The 20,710-nt window shown below is 39.0% G+C and overlaps 1 protein-coding gene across 2 annotated transcripts in view; it reads left to right on the forward strand.

Annotated features, from left to right (window-relative positions):
- The first annotated feature begins 2,313 nt into the window (after positions 1-2,313).
- The window catches only part of COX16 (cytochrome c oxidase assembly factor COX16), a 39,104-nt gene continuing 20,707 nt past the window's right edge, over positions 2,314-20,710 (forward strand). For both annotated transcript variants that reach the window (XM_088536568.1, XM_088536569.1), the window contains exons 1-2: positions 2,314-2,413; positions 12,879-12,956. In XM_088536568.1, coding sequence (XP_088392694.1) covers positions 2,354-2,413; positions 12,879-12,956 — 138 coding nt within the window. In that variant the 5' untranslated portion in view covers positions 2,314-2,353. The remainder of the gene's footprint in view (positions 2,414-12,878; positions 12,957-20,710) is intronic.

A 20,710-nucleotide genomic window follows, 5' to 3' on the forward strand; every position in this document is an offset into this window, starting at 1 on the left:
ATCAGCAGCTGTGGGTTACTTTGCTTACAGACAGCTAACAATATCCAAGTGAGACAGTAAGAATGAAGGTAAGGTAGTATACTAGAGTTACAAGAAAAGTCAAACTGTTTCCAGAGAAAGCTCAGTTCAGAGGAAATAACCTCTTTTCTCAGCACTTCTCTATCTATAATAGTAACTCTCTTAATTTCAGGATATTATTCCTATGGGATATTTTTGCCTTTTGGGTTACTTCTGAGTATGTGATTTGAGGCCTACACCTCAAATTTTTACAAAGGCTTAAAAAATTCAGAAAGAAATAGCTTTTCTTTCAGAGACCCCGTGTGAATTAGTCCCCCAGTCTATGCTGGGAGAAACGAAGATGAGGTGAGGAAGATGAACAAAGAGGTGTCCTCTTGCTGCCAATACTCCCAGCTGAGAGTTCACATTTCTGTAATTCAGGTCCACGTTGGCTTCAAGTTATTGACATATACAAGAAGCAATCATCTCCTTCAATGTTATTTTTTGTTATTCTTTGGTTCTGTTTGTCTCTAGCATAGACAGAAAAAGTTAGTGGTCACTGAATTGCAGTAATGTTAGTTTGGCTTGTTATTATGTATGTGTCTTTGTCTTTCCTTTTTAGTTCGTGTACGCATGGTGGCTTGTTGACATGTTCAGAAAACTTAAGTAAAGCACCTCTTCAGTATCTGTGGTTAATCAAGAAGACCAAAGGAAGTAATCAATGTCGCGTTTTCCAAAAAGTTTTAAATTACTCCTTGCATTGTGGCAGCAGGTGCTCCATTACATTTTTTTAAAAGGGGAGCTCTCTTCCCAGGTCCGCTTTGCTATTCCCACAGGCTGTGAGCATATGGCAGAGTCTTTGGCTGCAGTAATACAGGAAGATGTCACAGCTTGTGCCTAAAGGATATTTATCTTTTGTACTCTTATCGTCCAAACTTCAGCGCTCCTTAGTCAGGCACATAGTGGCTGCTCGTGTGTGACACGGAAAAGTAAGTTTTCTGTAACCTTTTTAAATCAATAACCAAATCATTAAAGCACAAGTCCTCCACGTTCTTGCTTGAGAGGGTGAGAGGGCACACACACAGTTACAACCACGAATGACCAACTCATGGTTGTGAGTCTCACAGCAGACTGTATTTTAATGCTGTCATAGCACCCCAGTTTTCTGGGGACTCTAAAAGTTTCCGCTTCTGCTCACTTAGTATTTTATTTTAAATGATTAATTCTGGTAGTCTCTGGTTGCAGGCTAAATGGGGTTCTTCTTCATGAGGTTATGTTTCTTATGGCTGTGTCTGTGTCCCACAATTGATTAACCTGGCTGCTCAGGATGAGGAGGACTCGAAGTGCAGCCTTTCCCAGAGCCCATCTGCAGGTTTTCTCCCCTATCCACTGCTATTATGATTTTTGAGCACTTGATTCCACTGTCAGGCAATTGAAATAAACCAGGGAATCCAATGTGATTGGGCTGAGGGATAGCAATGCAAGCAAACAGACAGTATGACCATGGCAGTCTTATTTCCTTAGGAAAACGGTGTGTACCTAACAGTGTTGGGACTCTTGTTTTTTTTTGCTACAAGCGAAGATGCACTGACTGTGTTGCCCAAGCCAAGTCCTCCTGCCAAATAATCACCCTATTGAAGTGCTTTCCTTGTTGATCACATAATCACTCCAGAACACAGGGGAAAAAAATCAAACATTTGAGTCAAGAGCTCTCACTTGAAGGTCCCTGTTATTTCAGGAGTTCACTACAAAACAGATATGTATTCGGATAGGAGGCTACTAGCCCTACATATCTGAAATAAATCTCTGTTGCTGGAAGTCTTTATCTAGTCCCTCAGCAGTGGGGTTATTTGCACATCCCGTTTCTTTCCAGCCTTTGCCTGCTGTTTTTAATTTTGGCAGGTTTGAAGGTGCCCGTTGGGGTAGACAGGCTGGCTCCCTTGCCACGCGCTGGGCTGCGCTGTGGCACCACTGGGCTGAGCCAAAGCCCTGGAATCCAAATGTTTTGGGGGATACACGGAGGCGTGTGTGACATGGAGAAGTCCACTAAGTTTTCTGTAGCCTTCCTCAGTCAGTAACTTTTAATGAAGCATTAAAGCACAAGCCCTCCACGTCCTTGCCTATCCGGAGAGGGCGATGCTTAAAGGAGACGGGCCCGGGGACAGAAGCGCGGGATAAAATCCAGGAGGCAGTTGGGAATCGCCGCGAGAGCGGCAGGGGGTTTCCCGGCGGGGCGGAACCCCGGTGCTCCAGCCGCGGCGCGCGGGGGACCGCGGCGGCGGCGGACCGGCGCCGTGCCGGAAGCGCGGCGGCCGCGGTGGGCGGGAGGCGCGCGGCCCGCGGCCGGGGCGGGCGCATGGAGCGGCTGCGCAGGCTGTGCCGGGGCCGCACCGCCACCTTCGGCCTCCCCCTCCTGGTGAGCGGCGCGGCCCGCGGGGGCGGCCGGCAGGGGGCGGCCCGTGCCCGGCGCCAAGCCCGGGGCGGGGGGGGGGGCGGGGGAGAGAGGGAGGGGCGTGACGTGACTCCCCCCCTCTTTTTTTCCCCCTTCTCCCGTTTGGGCAACTTGTTCCTAAAAGAGGAGCGAATGTGCAGGGGGACGAGGAAAGAGCCAAGTCTGGCTCTTCAGTGGTCCAAAGAAAGACAGTGGCACCTATTAAAATTAGGGCTATCGCGTTTTGGCTGTGCTTTGGAAAGGTTTTGTTTAAGTGATATCTGTAAGTCACATGACCAGAGTCTGTAGGAAAACGAACTTTAATGGGAGCCTAAATTGAACAAATGTATCTTAAAGCATTGGTAAAGAGAGCTGTAAGCAATAGGAACTACCAAAAATCTCTACTATTAAAAAAAAAAAAAAGCAACAGCATGAATTGATTTGGATCTGCCAATGCAATCCCTGATATTGCAGATAGATAACTCTTCATGTTACACCTTTCTGTCCAGGCATAAGATTAAAGCTGTTCATTTATCCTGCTGCATGTAAGGAGATCTAAAGGGCTGTAAAGACTTTGCTTCTATCACGATTAGAATTAAATTAGCTGCTTCTTAGCCTCTTCATTTTTATACATATTTTTGAATGTTCTGACATTATTTAGTTTAATAACACCCTGCTTGGATGTTGTAGGTCGGATGTATTTTTAGGTCACAGCCCTGCTCTTTATGGGCTCTTCTTTTGAGTTTCATTACTTCCTAAAAGGGGGAGAACCCAAGCAATTTAATACTCCTCAGCTCAATTTCAGCTCTACTGCTCCTCTGTAAAGGGGTTTTTCTTTTTGGGAAAAAAAAAACCAAATATCACGATTGAATTGAATTGCATTATTGAATTGTAGGTACTTAGAATGTGATGATTTGGTGGGGCAAAAAAGTCACCCTAGTTTTGCAGTCCTATATTTGATTTCATATTTGATTGGTTAAATGGCGTAAGTAGGTGAGAAGAGCAATTTTTGCTAGATCTTGACTTTGATAAAGCTTCTGAGTTCACCTTTCCCACAAGAACTGTACATTGGTTGATAAAGATGTACTGATTATCCTTTGTGTTCTCCAAAGGCTAAAATAATGCTATTAAATGTATAAATTAATCATCTTCCAAACTGAGAAGGCATCTTAAGTGGTGTGGAGGAATCTGTCTTGGGCCCAGTTCACTTGGATATTATAACTGGCAAGTTGGCTGATGGCATAAAACTTATGTGTGATCCTACAAGCAGCCTGGGAGATATGATCAGAAGAATTCTGACAAAATATCTGAAATTAAGATGAAATACAATAAAGACATCTAAAGAGCTAAATTTAGGAAGAAGGGAAAATATATGAGTGAATAGGGCATAACTGCAGGTAGCAGGAATGCAGGAAAGTGGCTTGCAGTATTGTGAATAAATAGAAATGTAATTTTAAGATACAGAAACTGATGTCAAAAGTAAAATAGAACATGGAGCTCCAGTCTTCCAGCCTACTTAATAGTTGCCACCTGGAGTTATTTCCAGCTTTGTGGCACCATTGCGAAGGTGACGGCAAATCCTGGGAAGTCTAGAGGAAAGCGACATAAAAGGTGTGGAATGTGTTCCACCAGTAAGGGAATGCTCGAAATACCTGCTTTATTACCAGGTGTTTGAGGAGTTCATATGAGAGTACAACTCTTCAGATATGGAGGGTGGTGATATTTTTTTTTCATACCTTGTGTAAGACGCACCAAAATAAGTCAGTGTTAGTTCAGATGTTAGGAAAAATATATCTAGGACAATCAACTTTCCAGTCCTGAGTAGGTCTATGATTATCCTTTTGTACACACATGCGCAAATACATATTAAAATATTTTTTCCTTTTTAGTATAAATTAGCTTTTTTTTTTCTATGTTCATTTGAGTTTGATGCTGCTAGAATATTTAGATGTAGAAGGGAATTTCTTAGTTGAGCTGTAAAACCTCAAGCTGACAACAGTTTTCAGCGTAAGATGTGTAAATCAAAGTTTTCAATCATGCTTTCTCAGAAGATGAAAGTGTCTTTTTACACCTACCACCAGCACTGTCAGGGCTAGGAATTAAATCTGCCAGAAACCTTGATTAATGGGTCATGTTTTCTTTAACACTGTGAACTTTGCACATAGGGTATCTCTGCATGGCACAGCAATAGGCACGTAGGAGAGTGATGTAAGCTGGCATGGAGTATCTTGACAACTTGAGTGCTACAGTGTGCATAGTTCTAAAGCATAAAGATGATTACGTAGCTATTGGGAGGAACTCTATTTTTACAGATGTATCTGTAAAACTTGCTGTAGTGTTGGAGGGCTGTGCTGTCTCTGTGATACAATAATTTGCAAATCTTTGTGTGTCTCTCTCTCTTTTTACAAGTATAAATTGTGACTCCCAAGTCATTGAGGAAACACGTTTAAGGTTTAAAATTGCAAACCAATGGTAGTTTTTAAAATGTGCTAGTGTCCACTGTCTGCTGAGCTTGCATTTTCCAACACTTGGATTTGTGGTTCTGTGTTTTCCCTGTTCTATCCAAGCTATTTAAGCTGCAAAAGGAACACACAAATGCAGTTTAAGTTCCGTTGGAACATGTGATAAGGGAAAAATTTAATCCGTAGGGTCTGAAGTGGCGTTTTAGCAGATAGAAAATATATTCTGTCTCTTGGTTGTTAATTTTTATTTCATTTCACGCATAAATATGCTTTGATATATATAGTGTCATAAGTTTCAGATTTCCAGCATCTTGCAACAGTCTCAATATCTATAGATGTGGATTCTGACTTCTTTTCATTTTGCCGTTTTGTTTTCCTCTTCTTGCCCCATAATGAGTGTGTTTTGAGTTATACTTCCCTTGTGTATTTTCTTCTTCGTTAGGATCTCTACTTCAGTGTTTTAAGTGCTGTTCAAATTGTTGCCATAAGATTGACTAGTTTGGAACTGCACATCTTTTTTTATGTCAATAAATATGTTTCTACAGTCTATTTTCATCAGGGTTTATGCACCCCGGCTTTACTAAATTGCCATCTCTGTTATTGCTTGACAAAGGCAAGCTAAATTCAATCAGGATTTTGCGCCCTGTGTATGATATATACAGGGCAAGAGGAAAGGTCAGACTAGAATGAAACACTAAGAATGCTGCAGCAATGTGGTCAGTGCTCCCAGGCACCATTAGAGAATGGCAGTGGCATCTCACACCCTTGTTAATGAAAAAAGAAAAAAAAAAGTTTACCAAGCATCAGAATGTGAATATTTAAGTCTGTGGATTCATTCTGTTCACTGGTAAAGTCTAGAAGAAGTATTTCAAAGTGGTATTTTGTTGTGCTGTGTGTAACTGAAAGTCTCGCATGAATAATATGTACAAAAACTCACTAGGTTGTTATCATTTAAATTTACTTAAACAGCTGTGTGCCCGAAGATTTCTTTAAAATCAACATTCCTGATAAATTTCACTAAAAGCCAGTGAATTCTCAGTCCTTGACTGTTGACTAGTAGGAATACTTCTCTAGAAGGAATACTTCTCTTTTTGGAGGATCTGGCAGTAAAGATAGAAAAGCTTAGAAATGAGGAAAACTCTTCCTAGGAGTAATTGTGTTTGAGATCTTTTGCTGACATCATTGTCTATGTTTAAAGACAGTTATTTCATTGCCCTCTGATACTGTATGAAAAATGATTACTACAGTCAACATTTTTCACTTTTAGATGTCATTGTTATCCTGTTAACATCATTAATGTTATCATCTGGAACAATTCATAATGTCGAATTATGTGATTTTTAGATATATACATTACTTCCCATAACTTTACAATCAAATTGGATGTACGCAGGCTCCTTAATTTAGATCTTAATATGCTTTCAGGAGATAAGTATAAGTTGACATTTGCTCATGAGAAGAATACTTTGGCTTCTAATACTTGAAGATGAATTGCGATTGAGTGTAAAAGCCCACTAGTATGAGATCTGCAACCTAGGAGAGCAATAAATACAGAGCTATTTTTAAAATTTTAAAATAGTTGCTCTCAATCAATGATTCGCACACTGTCACTGGTGTTGCTTCTATGACTTGTGTTCTAAATATTGCTTCAGTTTATGGTGAGATATATCCTCATTTTCTCGTGTGTTTCTGCTTCACGTCTATTCATCCATGTGTGTTTGAATCCACAGAGGAGCGTGGGACTGTTCCAGCCAAAACCATCCTCTGCCCTGTGTGTGCCAGGGTGGAAGCTCCAGCTGAATGGGCTTCTGTGAGTTCTTGTTTGTGTGGTCTGAATTAGCTGACTTGGATATATAGTACATGCAGTCTCCAGCACTGTCAGTGGGGAGATGTTTCTTGACCAGGAGTAGTCTCTTTTTGTGTTTCTTAACGTAGATAGGAGTTTCTTGTTACTTTGACAAAGAACCACAGGTTGCCATCATGTGCATACGGTTTCTCATCACAGCGGGCTTTGGGTAGATTTGAACCTATAAGTAATTGGAATATTTTTTAATAAAAATGGAACTTCAACTGCTTAGAATTTTATGAAGAAAGGGATAGTGGTATTCAGAAACCGCATCTTGTCCACTATAACAAACCTGGTTTTCAAACAGCTGCAGCTGCTGAATGGAATTCCCTTGTCATCTGACCAGTCCAAGTACTATATGTGATGCAAAATGACAACACTGTGGCTGAAAATGCCCATTTTTGTTAATTCTCACACTAAGGAACACATCGGTTACTGTCTCTTCTGCATTCCTCTCAGACTGATAAAAAACTAAATGCTTTTTCTGCACTCCACAACCAGTTATGTAATGAACGTTTTAGTGGAAAGGGTTTTGTTTTCTTCCTAGGGCATGCAGTAGTAGCACTGGAAGTATATGACCTAGGTCTCTCTTACTTTGTGGCCTGTAGCTGTGCATGTTTGCAGTCTTCAGACTTTGCTTTGAACATGCATTATATTGATCCAAATAACCTGATACCTTGGATCAAGTTTAATGCTCTGCACAAAGTCCCGTATTCTGTAAAATGACATTATTGTCCCCTACCATGCAGTTACCAGTGGCTGCGCTTTATACTGGCTGTTTTCATTTGCTGTTTTTGCTATGTAATGCAATTGAGGGCTTCTGCCATTTGTGGTTCTGTTGTACACACAAGTCAGTGCATTTTCCTATTTTGTCCTGAATTTGAATCAAATCAGTATTAAGGCATTTGTAATTTTTATTTTTCCCCCAAAAGAGGCCTCTGACCTGAACTGAAAGTAATTTCTATCTGCTGCAGAAAAGAAGAAAGAGGACACCCTATCCTGCTTGGGAGGGTTAGCAAGTTTCTGAGAAAAGACTGCCCTGCTTTTATCCTTTTTTTTTAGCAGTTTGAGCATTAGAACCAAGTGTGGAAATGGCTGTGGAAAATAAACCCTGAGAGTCAGGACTTGAGGGGGGCTCTTCAGGTCCAAGTTACTTGCCTAGGTCTTTTGTGGGATTGGCAGTTGCAGTGCTGCTGCCCAAGCTGCTTTATTTAGGGAATAAATAAGAGACTTCAGTCTTCTGGGCTTTCAAATTGGCATCTTTCACCAGCCTCGAACTGCGTATACGCCAGTTCTTTAAAAAGAAACCCCCCAAAACCTTTTAACTGTGATTACTGCAAACTAAAATAAAATGATTCACATGACCGTTATGGTTTTGAAGCCGCATGATGAATAGCTAGAGGGTTTTGCTGCAGCCATACTGAAGAAAAGGCTAGAAAATTACCATATTCCTTCTCCAGTGATATATATCATAATGTTTTCCTGCTTTCTTTCCATGAATGCATAATCTGTGTTGCCAGCACTGAATATTGTGATATGATTAATTTAGGTATTTATGACAAAAGGAATGTTATTTTGTAATCTGGCTTTCACAATCAGTGCTACAGCAGGAATGAGTCTCTCTAGCAACAGGGAAGCTGTAGTACAGCAAAGAGCCAGTGATGCCAGTGAAATAGGTTCTTGTTATTTTGTTAACCTAAGGGGCTGAAGGCGGCTGCTTCAGTTTATGCAGGGAAGTTTAAAAAAAAAAAAGCAGAGATCTGCTGTAAATGCAGGTTCTTGTGGTTCCTCCGTGATCAGCTCATTGTAGATGGTGACAAACACGCATATTCCCTATCCTGAGGTGCATCTAAGTTATCAGTCTGATGCCATCTATAACTAATGGCATAACCTGCATCCCAAAGGAGGACTAAACAAATAGAATTTTTAGAAGATTTTTATTAAGGAGAATTTTATGTCTTTTCATTATTATTTTTTTTTACATAAAACATTTATTGAGGTTGCTGAATGTATGTGACAGATGGTGCTCTTATGTCACATCCTATCTTTCATTTTATTTTGCAACGTGCAAGTCCTCCATGCATGCACAATTACATTACAGCGTTGCGAGCAGGGCCGTGCAGTCACTGAGACATAAAGGAATAATCCAGTGGTGAGCTCTGTAAGGGGGACTGGGCCAGCAGGACTGTGCTAAATAGTGTTAAGTGCTGGCTACGTTTTTTATGATGAGTTTAATGATTTTACTTTTGTAACGTAAATTTCAATGTAAACAAGAAAGTGAAAACATACCATCATTTCATCCATCTGCCGAATGCATTTAAATAACTAGACAGATTATATTAATTACATAATAACTGTTCTTCTTTCCTTATTCTCTGTCATATAAATGAGTAGCAGTTCCCTCACAGTAAAGTGTGCAGGTTTATTTGAATTGTCCTGGTTGGGTAATCTTTAGATAAATATGCCCTGTCATTTTTGTGAAGTTAGCTAGGTGTATGTATGATTCTAACATTGGAATGAGGAAAAATACATACTGTTATTTGTTATATGTGGAATTATTCCTCCACTTTCCACTACCTGGAATGTAAACTTGTGTCCTGCTTCACTACAGCTTTTTCACCCTGATTTTTTTATTTATATTTCATCCTAAATAGCTTCTCCTAGGATTTGTCCTGTGTTTGTCTTTTTTTGTTTTGTTTGTTTGTTTGTTTTGGTCTGGACTAATAGATAGAAAATACTGGACTTTGCTTTTGACCTTGGCTTAAGGTGAGGTCTTAGGCAAATTCATCCACTATACTGCTTTTTTAACTTCTAAATCTTCATCTGACAAATAGGGATGCTAGAAATGTATGTGAAACGTACAGAATATATAAAGGTGACAAGCTAATAATGTTGCTAGGATGTTTCATTTGAGGTTTATCACATTTCTCATTATTCTGACCACTGAATCCTAATGTTTAACTGTTGTTTGTATGTATGTATTCTTCCATAAAATACAGATAAGTGAAGCTAATGAGGACATCTTCCCTCATAATGCAATGGAGAAAAGAAACACTTAAAACAAGAGTAGCATTTTTCATTCAGCAAATTGTGTTGCCAAGTCTTGAACTCCCTTTAATACTATTATAATTGCATAAACTCTCTGATGTCCTCTTGTTTTGTCTTCATTTTTTTTTACTGGTCTTTGAACACTGTTTTCAAAAATAAAATTGATTGAATAGGTGTCCATTGCTGTTGTAGCTTCTGTAGATCAAGGCAATTCATGTTCAGTGTTGTCAGCTAACTGCAGTGATGGGCTGTTGCCCGATTAATATAACCGATTCCAATAACCTTTACAGTAAAACCTTGGACATTATATTTAGTTCTTCAGAACTTGGATCAAATAAGATTGTAAAATATTATTTATATTTTTATGCCTATTCTGTGCTTCTGAAAACAATGCTGTATCATGAAGTCCTAATCATAATTCAGCATTATGTCATCTAATATTTTAGTGGCATTTGTGTTTTCTTACAGCATTGCTGTGCTATGAGTCTGATACAGCTGAACTGATGTTTCATTATAATAGAAAATACCCTTTGTAGTAAAGTGTAAAAGCAGCCACACAGATGTGTATGTTAAGGGAAACGTGCACCTTGCCAGGCTATGAAGGCTGCTTATGTTGTATGAAGAACAAAAGTAGATCAGAATCTAAACTTTTTGTGCTCTTAGTAGTAAAAAAGATGGTGTGAGTAAATTTACAGTTGCAGGCCAAGGAGCAGAGGTGTATGTGTATCAACTTCTTTATCATTTATATAGCTACAAATGTGAGATGCAGTATATAATAAATTGTTGTTGTCATAAAGTGACAGGGTATAATGAAACAAAATACTTAGAGCAGAACATGTTACTTCATGTAACAACCTTTCATGGTTTTAAATGGTCAAAGCTAAAGAATTTTCTTTTTTTTTAATTGGAAAGTGGCTTCCTTAAGTGACAGCATCTCTTTTCATTGTGGTAAATAATAGCTGGGTTATGAGGAACAGGCCAGTTAAAGGTCTCCCATCTGTTCATATTGTGTCTCTGAATGGTCTACTTGATGCAAGTTAGTTGTTGGGCAAACTATTTTTTAATGGGTATCATGAACAATTACTGCTTTCTGCGTAGTTTAATAGCTGTGTACTGAAACCCTCTCTAGTGCAGCTGCTGCAGCCATTCTTTGGAATCGTTCTGGTATGCGCAGAGGCGCGAAACTGCAGTTCCTGACAGCTGCCAACTTTTATAGACTATTTCTGATCCCTGTTCATTAGGGAATGAAGTTACCCTTGGGCTGTTTATTAGCATAGGACTCATTAGCAATTAAAGAAGATGAGTTAAAGAAAAATTATGCTGAGATGTCGACCATATTAGAATTAAATTATTGTCTGATCATTGAGACTTTCAGCATTTTGTGTTATTACTATATCTGCAGCTGATAAATCAGCTTGGATTAAGTAAATCTTGAATAATATTTACTCTCCTTAGCCATTTTGAAGACTTTCATCTTCTCTTCCCTGTTACTTGTTGTTATCGAAATACTGACACATAACAAAGAGTTGTTTTTTTTTTTCTTTTATATGAGTAGATTCTATTCAATTCCATATTGTAGTGACTGAATGTTTGCAAGGGCATCCTTAATTTGAATAGTGATAGTATTAGTATGGTGCTATCCAATGTTGGGTAGGTCAGATTTGTAATCACTAAAAATTACTTGCTACTGCATATTATTTGATTGACACTTTGAATTTGTAGTTTTGTGACCTAACCGCTAGATGTTTATATCATGAAACTTTGATATGTTTATTTCTAATGGTCAGCTGTATTCTCAGCCTTATAAAAATGGTCAAGGCAGAAGGAGTTTGTGGAGCCTTCAGTGCTTGACTGCTGGTCAAGGGCTCCCAACTGTGTGAACGAAGATGAGTTTCGGGGCTACCTATCTGTAGGTTTTGTGGCTTCACTGACACGAGCTTGGGAGAGTAGGCAGTTTGGAGAACACGCATTTTTAGTGACTGTGCAGCATAGTGATAACAGTTGCTGAACACCAGCCTTTGCTAGAAGCTTTACACGTTTCATGTAGTTATCTGGTATTCTGTAGAAAACACCCATTGCCATTACAGTCTGCAATGAATGAATGTAGCGGCAATGCGGTGTGATAAAATAGGGTACTTTTTTATGGCTCAGGTCCTTAGAGCTTCCCTGTGCTTTCACCTTCTTTAGATGTGCCCTTCTTTGAAGCCTTCTGGCCTTCTGCGCATCTGCCAGGGGGTCTTAACAGAGCAGAGCAGATGGAGCCTGTCATACCAGAGCAAGAGCCCCCATCCTTCAACACAATAGCTAGATTTTAAAACTAATTTCTAAGTCCTTAATGGTGTTTGTTAAGAATACTTGCTCTTTTAGTTTATTTGTGCATTTTTAATGATAGAGATACATAGGCATTTTATGATATCCCTCTGTCATAAGAAAGAATAGTGGAATTAATTTTTTATTCAGACTTGAAATTCTGGCTTCCCTTATTTTCCCTTCATGATTCTATTTCATGAGCTTCATAGGTGTGGAGGGAATTGCAAGGCAGCTAATCAGGCAGCAATAAAAAATGCAGATGCACTGGATTTGATTTCTTAGCCTACATGATAATGTGCCATTGAACCACAGTTGCAATCAGGCAGTTTCAGAGGCTTAATGGGATCTCTTAGGTACAGACAACAGTATAAGCCAGCATGGGGCTGTTACTTCCCCATTAAAGTTTGAAAATGGTGAGACTTAATCCCATCACAGTGAGGTAAAGGTTCCTGTGCTGCAGTTATGGCAGGAAGCCATATGAAAAGGGGAGAAAAATGGAGGAAGTCCCTAGAAAATGAGTCACAAAGAAGCTCTTTGTGTGTGAGAGAGGACATCTGTGAAGTCCCTAGGTCCAGAGACTCGCATCCACAGCCCTCACATCCTGTGTGCTACCCTTTCTCCTGCACATATATTCCATTGGGGTTCCTGGTGTTTCTCTTGGAAGAATAGTAGGGTCCAATGTAAATGCAGTGGGTCAGTATGCAGAGCATTATTTTGATTGGTTGGTTGATTTTTTTTTTTTAAGTAGTCCAAGCACATCTATCTTTATTTTATTGTTTTTCAGCTGTACCTTGTTGGTGGATCTTTTGGGCTCCGTGAATTTGCTCAAATAAGATATGATGTCCAGAAACTTCATGGAAAGGTAAATAAAATGATTCTCATTATTTTTCATATATTTTCTAACTTCTAAAGAATTATGAGGTCAAGCAAAGTATGGGCATTGGGAGTTTGCCTTTTACCTCTGCACCTGGAGTCAGAGCTGGGTCTCTTAAACAGTGGGTAGTGTAGATAGCAGTAAAGAGGTTGACATTATGGTAGATCTTTTAACTGTCTGTGAAGCTGTTGGGCGTCAATACTGCAAAAGTTCCTTCCTTTCAGTTTTTGAATGTTAGTTGGTCTGATTCCTGCTCCATGAATTGGCTTCTGTGATCTGCACTGTGTCCATAACCCATAGAAAGTCAGGGTAATAATTGGGCTTGTTCAGATATATGAGGCTCTTTGTCCTAGCGTTTATAATCAAGGGAGGCATCATTGAATTAGACAGTAGTACATGAAAGCTCTGAAGGGAAGCCACTACACCCCTGGAGTTCCTAAACTCTGAACATCTAAAAGAGGACAGCTGAATTCTGCTATAGCTTGTATTACTGAAGGGCTGCAGCATCTCCTGTATTTTCTTTTCCTATCTATTATTCTTTTAGTTAGGAATAGATGCAAGTTAAATAGAAAACAAGGCAGTATTGGCTAAAAACTAGCAACACCAGCACTGGGCTATTTATAGACAGACAAATCAACACTGTGTGTTCTGTTTCTGTGTTCATAAAAATAGTTAAGAATTTTAATTCATAGATAGGAGGAGAGATTTGAATATATTGCAACTGATATAGAAGCAAATCTGGTATAAATTTTTGCAAAACTCAGGAATAACAATCATAATCTATGTAATTTAAAACAATATTGAAAAACCTGATGATCATAGCGTTTGTTTGACACTGTTTATGGTATATTTTTGTGTTAAATAGAGTATTTTGTTATATAACACACTTGAACTAGCACAAGTCCTTACCAGAAAAGAAAGGGACAAGCAGGCCTTTTGGGGATATGGGCAGTAATATGCAAATCGGAATAGACACAATAAACCAGATAGATAGGATTTTTGTTACAATTTCTGCTTTGGAATAATAACAAAGCTTAATTAAGCGACACTTCTCCTATAAAGAGCTCAAAAGACTTTCACAGAATTTAAATGAATTAAACTTTATAGACTCACTGTCAGAAAAGTCAGGATTTTATTTCCATTTTACTGTTGATGAAATGGAGGTTACAAAAAAGTGAAGAAACTTGTCCAAATGCAGGCTAGGATTCATAGTGCCTCACTGCCCATCTCTCTTGATTGACTTTAGGGATGTGTAAGCTCCTATATACAACCTTTTGTGAGCCTGACTACCAGTTTGTTTCCTTGCTAATTCAGCTGTTAGATGACCAAGAGTTAGATTCTCCTTTTGTGGTGTCTCTCAAAAGCCAGGTATGTTTATAGTAAAATCATGTAAAATTTTAATGGAGCAAAGATTAATAGGTTTGCATAGAGATGACTCTAAAAGCCTATATTCCTTTACCTTACTTTAGCATTCATATGTAGTTGAATAGAGATGCCTACTTAAAAATCTTTCCTGTAGAAATACTAGCTTCTATTAGATGACCAGTGTGGTCATCCAAAGCATGATAAAGGCTTACTGATTCAGATCAATTTTTTGGTCAAACATCTGGAATGTCTTGTTTGTGCTGCTGGCTGTTGGTTGCTGTAGAAGCCTAAAAGGAAACAACATATTAACTACCTGGGGAAATCTGTGCTTTAATTTATCAGCAAAACCTGCTGGCTAAGTTCCAAAAGTATGACTGCCAGGAAGAATCCCGGAGAGCACAGGGATAGAATAGGACTGAGCAAGGATACATGCAGTGGAGCTATTTCTAGGAAAACTGGCATCTTAAAGTCATTTTGCCAGGAAGCCAAACATCATAGCCTTCGAAGTCTGCAATTAATTGCTAGTGTAGAGTCTGAGCGTAAAATAACATCACTAGATTCCAGTGTTGATAAAATAAGTAGGTCCTGGTTGACTTTTCCTTATACATTGTCCTATGCAAAGTGAGTGCATCCCAAGAGTAAAATGCTAACAAATCAGAAAAATGTTTTCTTTCTTGCTGAGTTATAAATGATTGCAGGAAGTACAGGCAGTGAATGGTCAAGGTGACATAAATGAAATCTTTTTGCTTGTATGATTTTTACCCTTTTTATCAGTCAGCTCTTGCCCATTAAAATATGTGTGGCCACTGTGTGGCACTCTAGGAGTTAAAATCCAAGCATGTAGTTTGCATGAGAATAAAGGATTGACCTAATCTTTCAGAACACCAGTTTGTACAAGCATTAAAACTGCAAACTTGGGAAGATTACCAAAGGAGTGTTGTAAAAACCCAACTTAGCAACAGAGTAATGGTGATGCTGCGAAGAATACTCATTAGGAAGTATGGAGGAGCATAACGCTTTTTGTATGCAGTCTGAGAATTGAAAATTTCTGAAAAGCGAATGGCAATGTATTACCCTCCTCAGCTAATTTTTTCTTTTTTTCTTTTTTTGTTTTCTTTTTTAACCAATTGATTGGCATGTAATTACCCATGAGAAGTAACTTATGGCCATGTGCAAAGAGTTAGTGTTGCCTTTGTCAGTTCTCTTGCCTGTTATACTTGGTGTTGTGAAGTCCTAAGTCATGAAAGGATGATAATATGAGGATCTCGGCTTTCATTTTGCAATCCTAGTCCCTGGAGTTGTGAAGAAGAGCATGCATGAGGGATGGGGAACTCTTCTGGGAGCTCTGCAGTCCTTCCAAAAAGAAGAGAATTGGGAGTGGGGGAGAAAAGCAGACTAACATTATGGCTGATGGCACTGCGGTATTTTGTTGTTTTACACCTGCTCTCATAATAGAGCTTGGTAGTGATTTAACTGTGTTGACTGGTTGTTCATTATACGTGCAGTCACAGCCTGAGAATGTTGTTGGCAAGTCCCCAGTGTTGGCCTTTATGACTCTGGGTGTCAGAGGACACACAGCAGCATATGATTTAAACAACTACCATCCGTGTAAGTAGAAATCCTATTTGTATCTTGCTGAAGTTATTACTTCCGTTCCCTCTTTACCATGAAAACTTATTTCTGTTTGTCAGGGAGTCACTAGAATCATAGAATCATAGAATGCTTAGGGTTGGAAGGGACCTCTAGAGATCATCTAGTCCAACCCCCACTAAGTCCAACCTTCCACTTCTAGTCCAACCTTCCACTAAGTTTTAGAGAGTCTTTGTCAGTAAAGTGGAGATAACTGATCTCCACTACTCCACGTTTCTCTACTTTTCACAGGGAATAGAAAAGTTAATTAATTTAAATAGAAGGAATTACTTAAATTCAAACGAGTTTTTCAGAAAATATTTTCTCAGGTGGCATCCATTAGTTCATTTTTTGGGGGGCCAAAATGAAATAGTTCAGAAGGAAACAGGAGCAGAGAATTGACCCATTGTCATGAGGTCTTTATATCTGGTTTGAGGGTTTGCCTCAGGAGGGCCAAAAAGTTGTGGCGTCTGTCCATTAAAATACATCTATGTTGTAATCAAATTACTTTGCTCCAGTTCACAGAAATACTGTTGTTGACAAACAAACGGTTGAGTTGAGATAATGACTACTGCAGCAGCACAGGATCTGAATGAGATTGTACTATTTACCCAAAAAGGGAAATAAATTTACAAGTGACTGGAGAAGACTGCTGTGTTGTTTACTGCCATGCTCATCTTGCTGCCATTACATAAACTAGCTGAGGAATGTCCACAGGAACTGCAGTCATAGCAATGCCTTAAAGCGTCACCACTAAAATTCTGTTGGTTGTTACTTCTGTCTTACCTAACTGTGGAGTTGAGCTGAACAGGATTTAATGTACTTTAAATGTTTATTGTTAAGTTGTGTGGTTTCTGAGCAGCCATTCATGTTTCTGTAAAATATGCTGCTGTCATCTTTTAAATTGTGTATTTCAAGTGACATAAAGGTTTCTTAAAAAGGAAAAAAACAAATAAATCTCTGAATACATCCGTAGTAGTTAAAATAAAATACATAACTCTATTTTTTATCATAGTTCTAGAATATGAACAGATTGTTCCTGTCATTAAACATATTGCTAACTGCTGGTGCTAGACAGAGTTACTTTACTCCAAGGCTGTCCTGTCTTTCTTCATTTGAGCACCTGCATCTCTGCTAGAAAATGCTATTTGTGCATTTTTATATAAGTTGAAGCTAGCAAAGATATTAAGAATTTAAGAAGGATATCAAACAGCATTGTGATTGGATATATAGTTCCAATGGTCAATGACTGAGAACTGCAGTGTGTTTTTTATTGCATTTCTTAATAGATGAAGATACACACTTGAAATCAAGTTACACCCCAGTGTTCCTAAAGATTATAAATCTGGCCAAAACCTATCAGAGTTCACCATATCTATGAGTAATGTACATAGGCCAACTAACTGTCTGGACTTGAGAAGCACATGCTGTTATAGTTTATCCTAATTATAACAGTTGGATGTAATTCCGTATTTCTGCAAGCTCAGGTCATTCCATAGGCTCAGTTATTGTCTATGTCTGTAGACTTTCTGCTTGGTTTTGAACCAAATGATTCAGATTTACTTTCTAGGCTTCTCAGTATGCCCACGCTTTATTGCAGGCTTTATTCCATTTTATAATAGAAGCTTGAGAGAGACATCGTTCACTTTTGACCACGGGAAAAGCAGAGAGATTGAGCTCAAGGTTCAGCTATGACTACATTTCAGTGAGTTGAGTGGCATCCCTAACATGGTAAATTTAGTTTCAATTTTACCACATAGGTAAAATTTAATGGTAGGTGAGATCTTTCTCCACCTGAAGATAGCTGGAGTTGTAGGATTTTGAACACACATCTTAAAATGGGGTTTATTGCTCTCTGGAGATACCTGTCTCTGTTCAGTGAGTGCCAAAACAGAGAGCTTCTGCTTCAAGTCAAAAGTTTTGATGGCTAAAATTAGATGAGGTGAAACCCACTATAAATATTCTTTCCCTGAAGCTTTATTGGCAAACAATAGAGGTGGAGAAAAGGTAAAGGAACTCTTAATTAAACTGTTATTTGTCTTTTTCAATATTTCATAATTCTGGAAAGTTTCTTTCAGTTTCTCCCATAATTTCATAAAAACAGTATTAAAAGTTCTGTTTGATTTGAATATGATGAAAATCAAAGTCTCTTTAATTGATTTTTGGTAATTTTTTTTGGATGGAGAAATTACTTTTTCTAAATTTATCAGCAAGGGAACATGGAATCATTGTAGTATCTGCCAGCCACTGAACTTGGAAGAAAAATTAAGTCTTTTCATCAAGCCAGGCTTTGTGTATGGAATTGGTTTCAGTAAGCTAATTAAACCAGCACTGGACACGTGTCAAGAGGTTGATGGTGACGATTGTTCTTTCTCCTCCCGCCTCCACAGCAGGTCAGGTTGGCTCGAGTCTGAAGTCTCGGGCAGGCGAACTTTGGCTAATTCTCTTGTGTAAGTTGAATTTTTTCAAAGATTGAATTAATGAGATTAGCCCTAGGTCCTCCAAAAATGAGGAAGAAGAAGAAAAAAAAGGTGCTTTAAAGGTTTAAGAGGCCCATGCTACTTTTGATCATCATTCAGAATCAGTAACGTCAATTCTGTAACACAGAGAGCACAGAAATTACAAGACAAAAGAGCTTTCCTTAGTGTGTATTATGGTGGTACCAGATGTTTGTTCAGACTTCATTATTCTCTCTGGTTTCAGTTCGGTACTGAGGGATTGTATGGAAATATGTTTCTATCCATACTGTCCTTAAAGATGTGGAGGTTCAGCTACTATTGCTAGATTCATGAATTTAGCACTGATTTCTGCAAAAACTAATCCATTTTGCTTGACCTCAGATGACTTCCCTACTTTGTCTCTAAACAGCTGCTTGCAGAATTTGCTGTGACACCAGATGGAGGTATACATTTTCATCTTTTAGACATCCTCTCATTTTAGGTTATTAACCAGCATTCTTTTGTAAAAGACCAATATTTAGTCAGTTTCATTAATGAGATTTTGTTGCTGTGGCTTTGAGGCTGGTATCAGTATGTGCTGTTTTCAGTGGTTCAGTCCACCTAAAGCCACTGCTTATTGTCACCACAAAGAACTCAAAGCACTGTAGGACAATCTAAAGATAAGATTTTTGCCCCTTCCTGCCCTGTAAAAATCTTGTGTCAGCTCAGCCTTCCAGGTGCCCATGGTGCTACGTGATACCAGTTTTCACCAAACCCTTATCAAGTGTCTGAGTGTGGCGTTTGGTTTCGAAGGAAAGCCCTACATTCACCTCTCTAAGTTTCCATGTATGTAGTCATTATTACTACTGCAGTAATCACAGGGTTTTCTTTTTTTCCTACCTTCCATTCTAGAATGTTAGAAAAACCTTATAAGCATTGAGTGAAATGTGTGCCTCAGAGAGGCAATGTGCCTGTCATACAAATAGGGAAAATAGAGCAAAGCTTCAGAGGCTAGATCTGGAAGGAATGTAGATGGTTAAGGTATATCTAAATGTAAAGTTTTGATTTTTAAAACCTCCATTCAGCAACTGCCTGGTTGTGTGTTACTTAGGCTTGCAGTAGACTGTAGGGCCCTTCTGTGCCTAAAGTTCATCTTCTGGCCACACTCTCTAGCTCTTCATCTTTCGAAGTGCTACGCAGCTTGGCATCTATTAAATTGCAGAAAATCTTCCAGGCACTGTGAAAATGTTTTTCAGTTTGCGTTAGCTGAGATGTGAGCTGCACTAGGTGAGCTGATGCATTCAGCCCATCAAAATGGAGGTAGCTGGACTAATGCTTCTGCCTCTTGCATGCTGGCTCAGCAGCAGAGCACTTAGCCAGGATGTGTAAGAGTTTAAAGGGATCCTTTCTTCCTCTGGGAAACATGCAGTAACCAAAGAAATGTGAAATGTCTAGAATTGCAGGCATTATCAGCTGTCTTTTATGAAACTATTCTTTCTATGGGATAAGAGAGAGAGTTTGATTGCATCCCGGTGATCAGACTATGTCTGTGGAGCACAGAAAATCTGGCTTCTAATTCCCATGCTGTGTAGAGTCTCTGTAACTTTATCAAATGAGTATGTGATAATAAATGAGTTGAAGATGGGCTGCCCTCTTTTCAGGGCAATGCTGTTGTTATGAGGTCAACTTGACCTTCTTTTGAGATGAAGGGTTTCTGTTTTTTCTTTAAAACAAACAAGAAAAAAATAAACCTTGGCCATCTCCCTCCAAGATAGCTCAAGGTTATGTATCCTGCCTTGAAGAGGGCATGTTCTTCAAGTCCAGGATAAACTGTTTAATACTTGAAACAGATGTGGGAGGAAAATTTAAGCTATTCATCTCCTATTTTCTGCATGTAGTGACTGCTGCTGTCATTGCTCCTTAGTGTGTGCATCTCCTTCAGCCCCCTTTCTAAACAGCTGAATCTTCACTCGCCTTTTGGAGTTCAGACATCCAATTTAGGATTTTGCAACTAGATGCAAGTTCTTGGGAATGTAGTTCTGATTCTTCAGGCATGTCTATGAATGCATACATGCTCATTGTTATTTTACCTGCCTTGGACTAGTAAATACACAGGTAGTCCTATGGATTCTTCCAGCTTTCTCATGTGCATACACAAACTGTGGGTGCACTTGGAAGATTGCCTTCGAGTGCTTTATGTGAAAATTCAGCACAGAAATTGGCTTCTCTCTGACATATCCAACTCAGATGCACTCAGTGAGACCAGCACACTCGGCATAGGGGATGTTCTGCGCAGTTGTACACGGCGTT

Source organism: Tinamus guttatus, unplaced genomic scaffold, assembly GCF_059628265.1.
Source record: "Tinamus guttatus ecotype Peru unplaced genomic scaffold, ASM5962826v1 Tinamus_guttatus_pri_ptg000676l, whole genome shotgun sequence".
In the NCBI taxonomy this organism is placed as follows: domain Eukaryota; kingdom Metazoa; phylum Chordata; class Aves; order Tinamiformes; family Tinamidae; genus Tinamus; species Tinamus guttatus.